The 15,450-nt window shown below is 43.8% G+C and overlaps 1 protein-coding gene across 1 annotated transcript in view; it reads right to left on the bottom strand.

Annotated features, from left to right (window-relative positions):
• Positions 1-15,450, bottom strand: part of LOC134445563 (tripartite motif-containing protein 16-like) — a gene marked incomplete at its 3' end in the record, with an annotated part of 78,678 nt that overhangs the window by 42,174 nt on the left and 21,054 nt on the right. Inside the window, exons 4-6 of the mRNA XM_063194612.1 lie at positions 8,230-8,401; positions 8,090-8,125; positions 7,746-7,805 (exon numbers count right to left, since the gene is read on the bottom strand). Of these exons, the coding sequence (XP_063050682.1) occupies positions 7,746-7,805; positions 8,090-8,125; positions 8,230-8,401 (268 nt within the window). The remainder of the gene's footprint in view (positions 1-7,745; positions 7,806-8,089; positions 8,126-8,229; positions 8,402-15,450) is intronic.

Here is a 15,450-nt window from a genome sequence, read left to right as displayed (position 1 = left end):
GTGGGGGGACAGGCAGTGAGGAGGAGCTGAAGTGGGGACCTGCGCAAACTTGTGTAGGGGTGTGAGACAAGACTCATATACACACGTGAGTGAGTTGTTGACCAACCAGTTCATAGGCTCGTGACCTTCGAGGCAGTCTGCAGGCGAGTGTTGAAGGGGATAAGCAACTGCAGAGGTTGCAAGATCTGACTGCAGTCGCATTCATCCCCCGATAGTTTGACACCATGTGACATGTCACCTCGTCGACGCAACATCACCTAAATTTTGAAGTTTGTAAAAGTATATCATTTTTCCCTCCACTTGATTCCTAACCAACGACGGACAGGAGTGGGCATTTGAAACAGAAGCAGTGTTAACTTAAGACACAGGAAAGGCAAATGACATGATACAGATGAGGAGATGCAAATGAATGAGTAAATGCTTGCGTAAATTCTTCCAGGGAGACTCGAAGTACCCGGCTGTCAAACTCTTACTAACCAATCAGTGTCAATTTTGACAGATCATACTCGTGTCATCATTCCCCAGGATTGTCAACCAATCACAACACGAGATCGGGGATTTCCCCGTTACATCACTTATACAACGTTCCTTCTCAGCCAATGAATCGCATTCAGGTCTTTTCAAAAAAGCTGTCACTCATTCAGTTCTCTGCTTTCAGTCAAGTCGACTTTGACATTGCTGTTCGACGTTTTCATTATCAAACATTCTGTTTATTTTCTACCTGGTTACTTGATAACTCCTCGCCTTGCCGTTGCTGGGATGGGATTTCCAACCGTTCAAACGCGTGGCACGCAATCGGTGCTTTCTTATAGCCTAATATTTTCCTCGCAACGCTTCAATCAATTTGTTTGGCACGTCGCTCCCTGATTTCCTGACGCTTGTGGATTTGCCTTCGGACTAGCCTGCCCGTGGATGGATTTCCCTGAACTGGTGTAATTCGTGAGTAACCTGGAGGCGTTCCCTTCACTTGTCCTGCGGATCCAGGGAACGTTTATCTCAGCGAATTACTATTTTTGCAGGGAAGTTGTTGTCAAGGCAAGTCACCTCTTACCGCAGAAATGCACCAGCGGCGATCTGAGCGAGTCGAGCGACGGAAGTAATTGACTTTGTATTGAGTCGAGAGACAAAAGCGATTCTGGACACAAGAGCGGTTTGCCCGACGAGCGCGACAGTTTGAAGTTGAAATCTTTTCAACTTTCTATGACGCGGTTCGGCGACAAGCCGCGACAGCCAATGACTGCATAGAGATCAGTGACCATAGCCAAAGGGAATGCTTGAATGCTTTGACTTCTGCCTGTACAGACATACTCTAGTCTCTTCAATCGCTCGTATCGCTTGCTGCTACACTCTGTCGCTTGAATCGCATCGCCGCTGGTGTATTTCTGCGGTTATGCCTCATACTTGGCTTGTTGCACTGTCTCGGATATCAGTCTCATCTGCTGCTGAGTTGACTGATGGCCTAACGTTTCGTTTGCTGTCATTTGGGAGCATTCCATGAACTGGTTGGAGTGGCTTTTGGAACATTTGCTGGGGGAGGACGGAATCGAAGTAACTGGGCCCGTGGTGCTCTCTCGTTGCGCCTCGCGCGCATAGCCCGGCATGCTTATCTACTCAGCACATTTGTTTTTACGGAGGCGTTATGGGTACTGCGAGTCACCATTTACTTGGTCCTCGTTGGCCTCATCTGCTGCAGATGGACTGGTGATTTGCTTGGCAATATTATAGGTCATTTCATGAACCGGTTGGTGTGGCTTTTTTGGAACGTTCGCTGGGGGTACAGATTTAAATTTTAAGATTTAAATTTAATTTAATTTAAAACTAACTTATACCTCTCGAAGCGCCTTGCGCGCATGCATAACCCGACATTAACCTTCTGTGTTGTTTCGTGCTACTGCCTGTCACGACATCGGACGGAGGACATTGCAGAGCCATGCACTCATTCTTAATTATCCTGATTACAAACGTACTTCTCTATGTTCCGGAGCGATTTTGCAAGGACCTACCTAAGGCCTACAGTTTTTCATGCATGTGGATTCCGGTCTTGCGTTCATCAGTTTGCACCAGCCTATTTTCAATGTTCCGTTCAGTAGCCTATGCCCACAACACGAGCCTATTTTCCGTTATCGTTTGCATGGACTGGCCCATGTGGCGCAGGAGTGGCAGTCTCGTTGACTTTATTGGAGTTATGACTTCGGATCGTAGGCCTAGACTGATGGCTCGCACATTAAGCTTATGCACGCTTGCCAACCATCACCTCATGTCATCGCACTGCCTGCAGTTTGTATTGATAGAAGTGTACCTTGCTTCCTCACTCCCGCTTACAAGTCATTCAGGGCAGGACTAAGTTAAAGATCACGCGGGGCTTTCGGCCTGCGCCCGGTCGCCGAACATCGAGGGATATTGAAGCCTGTCGCAATGCCTTGTCTATTTCGAGTTATTCTGATCACAATAGCCTACATGTACACCGTCCAAATATAAGATAAATAAATGAGTGATATCCGTGGAAAATTATATCGATGGTGACAGTTAATAATCATAATTCCATTATACATGAAACTCGGCCCATGGAGTCCTGTCAGGGTTCTGATCACGCCCCATTGGTAGCCATCTATGGGCTAACACCCTCACTCTGTACACCACTCGTGCCCTTAGGCTTCATTGGAATCGTCAGGGCGCTCGAACTGTGATGTGTTGGATTGTGTTTCTTTTCTCATATCTGGTGATGGTGGTCTCTGCTGCTTTCCCATACACTACACGTGTGTCTGCCGCTCCACATAGGGCATATGCTATGTAATGCACTGGGCATTGGCCCCAACGTCGGACTGGGCTCTGGCCCCGATGATGGACTGGGCTCTGGCCCCGACGATGGACTGGGCTCTGGCCCCGACGATGGACTAGGCATTGGCCCCGACAACGGATTGGGTATTGGTCCCGACGACGGACTGGGTATTGGCCCCGACATTGGACTGGACATCGGCCCCGACATTGGACTGGGCATCGGCCCCAACGTCATCCTGGGCCGGTGACTCTACATCACTGTGGGCCGGCGACTCAACATCACACTGGGCCGGCGACTCAACATCACACTGGGCCGGCGACTCAACATCACCCTGGGCCGGCGCCTCAGAGCTCGTGCTTCCACAGCACACCTCAGCATTGCCCTGGGCTGTCGCACCTCAACGTCACGGCTCAACACCACGGCTCAACATCACAACTCGGCATCACAATGGGCCATCGCCTCAGCATCACACTGGGCTGTCGCCCCAACTTTAGCGCCGGTCACCCGGTTGTATCGGTATCCTCATCCATCCTGCATGACAAACTTATTGCAGCTACCCACTGGTAGCGAGTAGGAGTTTATGACTATTTTGATATGCCGCTTTTGTTCTGGTGCTATTATTCAGTGATGTTTCAGCTTTCTGCTCTGTCCCTCTTAGGTCTCGATAACCGGCTCTCCAACTCTCCTCTGTCGTAAGCTCGCACTTTCTGCATTCTCCTGACTAAGATGCCCCCCTTTTTTATTGCTAGTCTAATCATGCAGTTACCGCAAGTTGTCTCTCTCAACCAACCAGGGCATCCGCCCCACTGCCTGTGTCAATGCCTGCTTTGCACAAGCATTCACCGCGCCACACCGCGTAGGTGTTTATCATAACTGATATGGTGTTATTATTTCTTGTTCGTGATGTTTTCTTGGTGTTTTATTCATTGTTCGTTTCAGCTACAAGCTCTGCTCTCTCCCTCTCTTAGGTCGTGATTACCAGTTGTCTGCCGATTCTTCTCTGTTTTAACCTGACCTTTCTGCTTATCCTGGCCGAGGTGCTTGTCTTTTAATGTTAGCTACTCATGCTTTGTCTCAAGCTGTCTCTCTCATCACTCTGGGCAGACGCCCGCATAGTGCGGGCTTTCAAGGCAATGGGCTGCTGGTCGTCCGACGCATGTGCGTCTTGCATTCGGCTCATTCCTCGCTTTGTCATCTGGCTCAGTGTGCTGTTTCTGTTCTGTTAACTCTGTTTCGTTCTTCTCATTCCTCGCCCAAGAGGTATACAGCACGCTCGTTCAGAATTGGCGTGGCCACCACGGCCACTAAGCGGGGTCTGTCCCCTACTGCGATCAAGGCGCTGGGCCGTTGGTCGTCTGGCGCATCCTTCCTGCATTTGCCTCACTCCTAATCACGTCATTGAAGCATGCTATATCTGGTCTGTAACTTTATGGTTCTATTCTCATTTCTGGTGACGGTGGTATTTTGCTGCGCCGGCGGCATTCACTCTATCTCTTGGGGGGCTATCGCTCCGGTCACCCGGTCATGTCTGTATTCTATCCTTCTCTCATCTATCAGATTGATTTTATAGTGGTCTGTAAGCCTGTTATCTCTATATTTTGTAACATTGAACCAGCCTGGCTAGTTGCCATGGTTGTTTATCCATGATGTCAACTATCATACCATATTACATTATATTATAGCCTACGTTCATTCATTCATCCATCCATTCATTTATTCATTCATCACCATGTTCTACTCTCTCTCTCTCCCTTAGGTCACGATTCCGGCTCTCTACCTACTCCTGTCATCTAAGTTTTCAGCGCTCTCCTGACAACACGAGATTGGGGATTTCCCCGTTACATCACTTATACATCGTTCCTTCTCAGCCAATGAATCGCATTCACGTCTTTTTAAAAAAGCTGCCACTCATTCAGTCCTCTGCTTTTAGTCAAGCCGACTTTGACGCCACCTCCACCCCTCCATCCACTGTCACCAGTGGTTCCCGTCTGAAGTTCAACGAGAAGACGGGAACCTACCCCAAACAGATTCATGCATTTTTGTAACATGTAATTGTTCAACAAATGTTAATAACGTTCATTTGCCTCTCAAGTCTTCATGGTAGAAATGAAAGTTATATGACAATTTAATGATCAACTGCAAGGTAACATTACATTTAACTCAAGGCTACTGTAGGTTACATAGGATACAGTGAAATCAAATACAGTTTACCCAAGATAGATAGACAGAGAGAGAGAGAGAGAGAGGGAGAGAAATACAGAGATTGGAGCCCCTTCAGAGATGGAAAGAGACTCCCAGATGAATTTCGGAGGTGAGATTATATATGGCAACCCCCCACCCCAAAAGTCGTTTTGTCTTACTAGGGCCAGTGGCACCACGGATGCCACATCTTCAGTGGGGGTGAGCTAGCACAAACAGGCCCCAGCTCTACTTGAGATAGCATCAACAGTGTAATCTGAGTCATTCAATAATCTCCATATTTACAAGTTTGACAGGAAATCTAACTGTCATGCAGCATTTTCATCCAGAGTGCATTGCTGTCTAAATGCGCATGCATGCGTTGATGACTACTCGAATGCACTTAATAGGTGCGATCGAGATACCGCAATGCGCACATCCGCATTTAGACAGCAATGCATTCTGGATGAAAATGCTGCATGACGGTGAGATGTCAAACTTCAACATTTCGTGATGTTGCGTCGATGGGGTGACATTTCACATGGGGTCAAACTATCGCGGGATGAATGCGACTGCAGTCAGATCTTGCAACCTCTGCAGTTGCTTATCCCCTTCAAGGCTCGTCTGCAGACCGCCTCCGAGGTCACGCGCCCATGAACTGGTTGGTCAACAACTCACTCACGTGTGTATATGAGTCTTCTCTCAAACCCCTACACGTGGTGTGTTAGTAGAGCAAACTGGTGCGAGCTCATCGTCTCGTTCATATTTGTGGCCGACTTTAAATGCGCTGTTTTAATAACACCCACATCGTGACAACAAGTTCTCGCTCACGTGTTTTCTGTCCATCGATCGACAAAATTCTAAGTTGAATAAGATTATTGTTGGCGGCAAATGCTGACTAGTGTCATGTGGAACTGCCTTTTGTAGGCTATACTGCCGTGCAATACTAGAACGCAGTAACTCAAAATGGTCGATTTTTTTTTAATATCGGAAATCGGTTCTAAACTACCTCATTTGTCTTGTGTCCAAAAATGGTGGTCCAACACCGTCCCGTTTTGGAGAAAACTCATTTTGAAAGTGCAAAAATGACCCAAAAAAGGTTAAACAAAAACGCAGTAAATCGGCGAGTTACTGCTGCACGTTCCAATGGGACTGGTTTGGGAGTAGACAGTAATACAAGCTAAGAACGCAGTAACTCCTGCAGTAACTCCATTTTGTGGCAGTAATACCAGCCAAGAACGCAGTAACTCTGTTTTTTGTGGCAAAAAGACACATAAATGTTGTTTTTTTGGGGGTTTTTTTGTGTGCATTAAATTTCTATCCTAAACAAGCATTACCAGGAAGTGTCACCACCAATTTACCGACAACACAGTTGTCGCGCCATATGGAAAACTTTGAAGCCTTTTTTCTCAGTTTGCCGTTTTCAGAGTTATATACCGTACTGGCCTGAATATAAGACAGGCTTTTTGTTCTAAAAAAATATTTGGGGGGGGGGGAGGTGTCTTTTTTTTGCAGACTAAACAAACTAGCGCCAACATAATGTTTTTACTTAACCTGAATGATTTCGACATTATCCTTCACAACAATGCCACAACAGTCAATAGTGGAGAGGTCAATAGATGGTTTACACATTTACAAATATGTAAATTCTATTCGTGTTTTGTAATGAATATCAGCTGTTTGTGCCAGCGCATTTCTGCAATGCGAAATTACGGTGCATTCTGGTTAGAAAAATTGAAAGGGCGAAGTGCACAAGAGCTGAACAGACTGGGCAGCAATGTGCCATCAGTGTGAATGTGGTCACAGGTGCTGCTTCCACGTAGCAGGATATTTTTTTAGCAGGGTATTTTTTTCTCCTGCTAGGTGTAAACGCAACATGTGGATAAAAAAAATCCTCCATTGTAACAAATGCGTTTCAGACCCCTAAACAGGATATTTTTTTCTCCTGCTATTTTTTTCTCCTGCACCTGGATTTTTAAATATCTGCTACGTGGAAACGGAAGGCCAAAACCAATGCAAAACCAAAACAAGCAGGAGAAAAAAATATCCACATATAAAAATATCCAGCTACGTGGAAACGGCACCACAGTGTGAATATGGACAGACAGTGTGAGGGGGAAATAAAAAACATTTAATTGCGCATCGATGCTCTGCTTTTATTTGCGTTCAGTTTTGAAAGCCTCAACAGGAACGTTTTGGTTGTTTTCTTTGGCCACCTAACAACACCCGTTGAAACTTAAGAGCGGGAAAATAACCAATTGTAGGTTTTGGATGACATTTTCAGCCATTCGATCACCTACTTGAATGACTGGGTTGGGGGTCCCAGGACTTTTAAATACCTAAATGGGAAGTAGAAAGGTAGCGCACAAAAGGTAACCCCTTTCCTATGTCGAACAGCGTTCCAGTTGTTTCCTTTGTGCATGCTACATCACCAACATGCATGGGAGGCTTGGGAAATATTGGGCTCCATAAATATCAACACATACTCTAACATGCAGTTTCTGAATAGAATTGAATGTCATGACAGGCCTACTGTATGTGAAGGCTTTTAGAGGTCCTCAGTAATCAGGGCCGTAACCAGACATTTTCAAATATCGAGGTAAAATACTGCGTACTGTACTGCACACTGTACATTTAGAATGCTTCAAACACTTGAGTCAAACTCTTAAAGTTGTCTTCATTAATCGCTGCCTTGAGGATAAAAGGGGGTGGCGTATACAGACTGAATGTATCACTGAATTCAGTTACTGAACACAAAATACAGAGGACATGACCAGTAATGACTTACTGGTTGGATGTAGGCCCTCCTTGCAGTCTGCTCTTCTGACTGGGAGTTCAGGATCAGTATCTGCAGACCAACACAGACACACGTTCAGCCACATGCATGAGAGGCGGGAGGTCTGGGCTGGACTGCGTTGAGTGGGTTGAGAACGTCAAACATTTTAGTCAAGTTTCAAAATGGTCAAGGAATGGCTGATTTCAAAAATGCTGAGATTAGTGTGTGTGTGTGTGTGTGTGTGTGTGTGTGTGTGTGTGTGTGTGTGTGTGTGTGTGTGTGTGTGTGTGTGTGTGTGTGTGTGTGTGTGTGTGTGTGTGTGTGTGTGTGTGTGTGTGTGTGTGGTGAAGACTCACCGTGTGTGCTCTGAATGATCTGCATGTGTGCCACAGCTATATAAAAAACACACACACACACACACAAAATATCATAGCATCATTTCTTGACCTGGAAAGATAATTGAAAATGTCTGTTATGATTTCTATCTTTGTCAAACCTGCTGCAGATATCTTAACTATTTCCTGCTTGAAGACTGAATTCAATTTCTCCTCCAGCTGCATCTTCAGTGCAGACACAGATTTCTTCAGGGGCTCCAAGGAGAAGCTTTGGCTGAAGGTCACGCTGGTTGAAGTTGTGCTGTAAGGCCTCCCAGTGATGGACACAATGTTCTGCACAGAGACACACACACACTGACATGAGCCCTTGATCAGGGGGAAATTAACAGGGCTGTATTGCCACTGTATTTAGTCCTGTTTTCAACTAACAAGTTTGAATTAAGTTATGGTGTCTACCTTGAGGAAATGGATGGGATCCTGTGTCAGTGAAAGCTGCTTCATCTCAGCATCTGTCCTCTTCAGCTCAGCAATCTCCTGCTCCAGTCGCTTCAGGAGTCCTTCAGCTCGACTCACCTCAGCCTTCTCCTGAGCTCTGATCAGCTCTGTCACCTCAGAGCACCTTCTCTCAATGGAGCGGATCATCTCAGTAAACATCCTCTCACTCTCCTTCACTGCTGTCTGTGTACCAGACTGATAGGACACACACACACACACACACACACACACACACACACACACACACACACACACACACACACACACACACACACACACACACACACACACACACACACACACATACACACACACACACACACACACACAGGCTCTTTTTGAAATGTTTCATAGCTCTATTTCTGTATGATTGTCTACATCTGTATAGTAATGTTGTTTGTTCTTTATAAATTCCTCCGGATTACAATCTCTGAATTGTCCAAACTAACATTAAATGTGCTCTATTGTATTGAGACTAAATACAGGTTAGCAATGTCAGTCTCTGCTTTTGAAGGGGGGGGGGGGGGGGGCTAACAGCATTAGAGTCATGCTTGTGTCACAGCTCATCATAATAACTACTATCTCACTGCATAACCAGAAACCTGAGTGTCCCAGCTCATCATAACCTCTATCTCACGGCATAACCAGAAACCTGCTGCAGATTGTCTTCTCTGGTCAGTTCTCACCTTGAGAGTCTCCACAGCCCTCTTCAACTCCCGCAGCTCCTTCTCCTTCAACTGGATCATCTGCTGGCATCTCCTCTGGCTCTGCCCCAACCCCTCCTGGAACAGCAGGAATCAAAGCAACAGAGTTTGAATTTATCATTAATGAAGTTAGTTAGAGCTTTATTTGTCCCTGTGGGACAATTGTTTTTGCATATCACTCGCTGGCACAAAACAAAAGCACACAAAGACAGTGAGACAAGCAGACATGCATGAAACAGAGAGCACATAAATTGACATTCACACTAGCACACATTGGGTGGCTGCATTAATAACTACTTGACCTCATTTAGTGCTTTTATCACTTGGGGAATAAAAGAGAACATTGACCTATTTTTGGACAGTGGATGTGTATAATGAGCGATGATGTTGTCAGCCTTTTCAACAAGTCTCTCCCTTATTAACAAGTCTCTCCCTTTTTAACAAGTCTCTCCCTTATTTAACAAGTCTCTCCCTCGGTCGGCCAGCAGGGTGATTGGTGTTGACCAGACATCTGCAGTAGAGTTTTAACTGACCCTACACATCCCCTCTACCCAAAGTTTTTAAAGAGTACTACCGGTAGGTCAAATGACAGACTCCTGCAAAGAACAATCAGGACAGTAAGATACTAAAAGTAATTTGTACCCACAGTGATCAGGCTATATAACAGCAAGCCCAAAGCAGCACTTTAATTCTCTCACCTGCCCTAATTTATTTATTTAATGCATTTTTACACATCACTGTTTTTACTTCTATTGTTTTTACCTATTGTTATTGTTATTTCATTTTACATCAAATGTTCTTATCCCTTATTTATTTTAATGTGGTATGTCCAGCGTCTACTGTCTATGTGTTGTAGTATGTCCTGAGGAGATGTGAAATGTTGACCACATGAATTTCCCCTTGTGGGATAATAAAGTTTACCTTGACCTTGACCTTATTCATGAGAGTGCTATAGGACTGAGAGAGGTGAAAATGTGCAGCACAAATTCTTCTGTTGACACAACATGACCTCAGCTAGACATTAAACACGAGTCAGACTGGCAGAACCTGTATGGCAGGTAGGAGGGAGGCTTCACTGAAGGGGATTTTATCTGTTAGACTCTCTGGAATGCCTCCTTCAGAACACGACAAGTCACTCTATATTCAATATTTAAATAGGGGGGTTGCCAGGCTTTTTTCAACGTTTGAGCGATTTTTCAAGAGCCATTAAAAAATGAGTTCTTTGTCCAAGTGAACAACAAACATACCAGATCAACGTGTTAGGCCCGATCCCCATAAAAAAACCCGCAAATTAATTGAGATCAAGTCTTTGGCACTGTGCCATGCATTCTGAAAAGACTCGTTTTCAAGTCCATGGCACTCAAAGAGCTACGTGCATTTCAACTCCTAACTTACTAGTTAGGAGAGTTACTATACAGTATGTGTAGGCCTATGTAGTTAATGTCATGACTGTTGTCCTTGCATGGGGAATTAAGAAACAGTTACTTGTATGGCCATGTAATGATAAAAGCCGACTTGAATTTAAATGTTATTAGTTATAGCACAAGTTATCATAAAATGAATGCCCCAAACCACTTGCACTCCATTGTCTTACCTTTTTATGACTCCATTCGGTCGCAGCCGTGTTCACGTCGTGGCCTTTATGATCGTCCATAGTACACATATAGCAGATGCAACTCTGGTCAGTGCGACAAAATATTTCAAAAACCTTCTGATGATGTGGACAGATCCTCTCCTGTAGCTGACCCGTGGCATCGACCATGTTGTGATTTCTACCTGGATGAACTGCATCATGAACTTTCAAATGAGTGTCACAGTACGATACCACACACTCCAGACAGGACTTGACAGCTTTGAGTTTTCTCCCGGTGCAGACGTCACAGGCCACATCTCCAGGTCCAGCAGCACATTCAACAGCAGCTGCAGTTTGTATTCCGCTCTTCCTCATTTGATCCACGAGCTCAGCAATAATAATATTCTTCTTTAAAACAGGTCGTGGTGTGAAAGTCTGTCTGCACTGGGGACAGCTGTAAACGCCCTTCACATCTTCCTCATTCCAGCAGTCCTCAATACAACCCAAACAGTAGTTGTGTCCACAGTTAAGACCCACCGGATCCTTTAGAAAGTCCAAACAAATAGGACACATGAAAATGTCCTCATTACTACCCATTGCTGCAGCCATTTTGTAAAGTATTCAGCGATAAGTGGACTAAGACGACAACACAGCTCCTCAGGTGCAGCTCAGTAGGTTTTGTTTACCTGTGGTGCTCCAGACTTCCTGGATGGGGAGTGGCGTGTTGTATTCATGGAGTACTGCTGCTCTCTAGTGGCCAGGTGTAATAACAGCAGCAGCAGCAGCTTGGATGGAACTTCAGGGTTGGGAAAGTTCCTTTTCTTCTACAGTAGTGCTTGTCGACAGGGGGGGGGGGGGGGGTACAGCCCCCCAGGGGGCGTTGGGAAGCCCTTGGGGGGGCATTGAGAAGGATACAGATGAGGGGGGGGGGGGGGGGGGGGTTGCTAAGTTAGCATTGGGGGGCATTAGTAGTCCATTTAATTTACTTAATCTAATGGGGACCATGTGTAATAACAGCAGTAACAGCAGCAGCTTGGATGCTGGTCTTCCTCCAGAGCTTTCTGTTGGGAAAGTTCATTATCTACCACAAGAACTATAGTTCAAAGATTATTTCACACATATCAAAATTAACTATTAGTCCATAGTTTGTAAAAGTTTATAGTTACTAGTTTGTTCATAGTTCAAAATGCCTTCTGCGCAAAACTACCTCTTGTGTAGTTCCTATTAAGATCCAGATCGTTTCCAAGTGTTTCCCGCCAATTTCAATCTTCCATCCGTATATTTTCACTTGCGTCTTGGACATTATTTGTCCAATGATTCTTTGTTTCATGTTAGTTTTGGTTAGTAAGTGAAATTAGGCGTGCATGGATATTTGGCTATTTATTTCGATATTTTATTTATTTTACCTTTATTTAACCAGGGAAATAAAATCACATTGAGAATAAAATTCTGTTTTACAAGTGAGCCCTGGCCAAGGCAGCAGCACACATCACAATTACATTTACAGACAGGACACAGACAAAACAAAACAAATCAATACGGATGAAGAGATAAAATTACACAATAAAACCATAAAATAATAAACATAAAACAAGATTAAAAGGAGATTACAAGATTAAAAGCAAGCACAGACAGATTTAAAAGTGTCATTAAGATAGGCTTTAAACTCAGCTACAGACATAAAAACAGCAAGTTTAAGAGATTTCTGAAGCTCATTCCAGTGAATTGGGGCACAATGAATAAAAGCAGTTTTACCAAATTTTGTTTTTACTATGGGGACATTTAAAACAATGTAGCTACTTGAGCGTAGGTCCTTGATTGCTAAAAGATAAGGCTCTGTATATACAAGGGGAGCTGGCCAACTATGGCCTTGTATGCAAATAAAAGCCAGCCGTCTAATATCTAGTGATGGCCAGCCTACTAGGCCATACAGCACACACTGGTGTGTAGAATGCTTTCTTCTAGTTATGAATCTTAAGGCAGGGTGATAAGTAGAATCAAGTGATTGTAAAAGTGCCTTGGTGGTATTTCTATAAAAAATGTCCCCATAATCTAAAAGCTTCTACCATCTTCCTTCTTGCAGACTGTGAGAAACAAGCACTGTTTCTGTAATAAAACCCCAACTTTAATTTTAGCTTTGACACCAATTGCTTAACATGAAGCTTAAAAGACAAGTCCTCCTCTAACACAAAGCCTAAGGGTTCAAGAAGTGATATTTACTTACCTGCATGGTTGGCTAGTCAGGCCTTGCTAGCTTTGCTAGGTCTCGTATTGTGTAGGCTGAAAATAGATCGCCTGATTGTGTTTTAGGCTATGTGTAGGCCTAAATGACTTAGTAAGTGAAATGAATGTATGTGTATTTCTTATTTTAATGACAGCTTTTGTGAAAGTGAAAAGTGTAAGTGGGTGAGTAAGGAAGTGGAAGAAAGAGAATAGAAGAACAAAACCATTCTCCAGCTTGCCTTCTCTTAAAACTCACCGGATTCTGTAGAAAGTCCAAACAAATAGGACATGTGAAAATATCCTCGTTACTTGCCATCTCTTCAGCCATGTTTTTAAAGTCTACTCTTTGGAGATAAGTAAGCTACAACTATCCTTGTTACTTGCAATCTCTTCAGCCATGTTTTTAAAGTCTACTCTTCAGCCATGTTTTTAAAGTCTACTCTTCAGCCATGTTTTTAAAGTCTACTCTTCAGCCATGTTTTTAAAGTCTACTCTTCGGAGATAAGTGAGCTACAACATAGCTCCTCATGCACAGCTGAATATCAGTTCTGTTAGGCTGTGAGCCAAGAACCCAAAAAGGGTCGGTACCATTTGGAGGGGGCAAATTCTCTCTATATTTATCTAAATTCTATTACTTTTTTATGTGACTAAGTACAGAATGTAAGGCATTACAGGGAAAAAAGCTGTAGTTACAAAATATTTTGTAACTTCAGTTACAATAGGTTTTACTGTAACCTGGATTTTAATGCTGTTCAGTGTGGTGGGTTACAAAGAAGTTATTCCGGAACCTGCTACTTTTTAGTCTCCATGCTGCCGAAACATCTTACTGCAGCAGGGGTCGCCAGCGACCCTATTCACTTGCTGAAATTGCGTAACTACATCATAACAACATTACTATGACATAACAAAGAGCCATAGTGCTGCGCTAAGGGGTTAAGCTATTTCGGTGAGAGTAACTTACAGTTTTTCTCGATTGCTTACACACAATTTTCGGAATCAGTTCTCGAATTCTCAAAACTCTACACACAAATCTCCAAACCTCACACACAACAAGCAAAACTCTTCACTACCTCTGAAAAATGCATGTCTTGTCTCGAAACAATGTACTAAATGATGATGGGTAACCAGGGTAACCAGCTGAACACCACTAAATGATGATGGGTAACCAGGGTAACCAGCTGAACACCACTAAATGTTGATGGGTAACCAGGCTAACCAGCTGAACACCACTAAATGATGATGGGTAACCAGGGTAACCAGGTGCAGCTGAACACCACTAAATGTTGATGGGTAACCAGGGTAACCAGCTGAGCATCACTAAATGATGATGGGTAACCAGGGTAACCAGCTGAGCATCACTAAATGATGATGGGTAACCAGGGTAACCAGCTGAGCATCACTAAATGATGATGGGTAACCAGGCTAACCAGCTGAACACCACTTAACCCTATCCAGACCGGGCTTTTTTGGCATTCCTGGGACTGGGGGGGAGGGCTCTTTTGACCCCCCCCCTCATAACTTAGGAACCGAATGACGTATGACCACCAAACTTGGAGGGGATGATCTTCAGCCAAAGATCTATGAATGACATCAGTTTGGTGTCATTATTGGATATTATGATGTCATTATGACGTCATTTCCTGATTTTATTGCCCAAAATGTCACCTTAATGTATTTTCCATTTAACTTGGGTAATGCACATCAATTTTGGTTATTATGTGCATCAGACCACTTCAAATGTTCACAAGGGTGTCTGATGCTCATGAAAATGTAAAATGTAAGGCTTAGATTAGTGATTTTTGGTAAGGCGTACCTGTCAGAAAACCATTGCCATGGCAACAACACAAATGATAAACCTAATCTTTTGGTATCACATTGTAGCCAACTTCATTCTAGGAAAAGTCACACAGTTTCGTAGTCATAGCTTTAGTCATTCAGGAGTTATATGACATCAAAGTTGGTGCGGGCACTTTTACCCCCCCCCCCCTGGTCTGGATAGGGTTAAAGATGATGGTCCTCAGTAGGTTGCTCCATTTATTCCCATTCAAAATGTTTTTCCATGGACCGTAAGTATAGAAGGGCATAACTGAAGTGCCCCATGGAATAAGTGTAAGACTAAGGTGCTGTTTCCACGTAGCTGGATATTTTTATATGTGGACATTTTTTTCTCCTGGTTGCATTGGTTTTGCATTGGTTTTGGCCTTCCATTTCCATTAGCAGATATTTAAAATAAATATTATATTTTAATATTTTTAAAAAAAAGAAGTAGAAAAAAATATCCTGTTTACGGGGCTGAAACGCATTTGTTACAATGGAGGATTTATTTTTTTCCACATGTTGCGTTTATACATGAACAGGAAAAAAAAATACCCTGCTAAAAAATATCC

Source organism: Engraulis encrasicolus, chromosome 3 (assembly GCF_034702125.1).
Source record: "Engraulis encrasicolus isolate BLACKSEA-1 chromosome 3, IST_EnEncr_1.0, whole genome shotgun sequence".
NCBI classification, from domain to species: domain Eukaryota; kingdom Metazoa; phylum Chordata; class Actinopteri; order Clupeiformes; family Engraulidae; genus Engraulis; species Engraulis encrasicolus.
The sequence above is the reverse complement of the archived record's forward strand: the minus strand, read 5'-3'. Positions and strand labels throughout refer to the sequence as shown.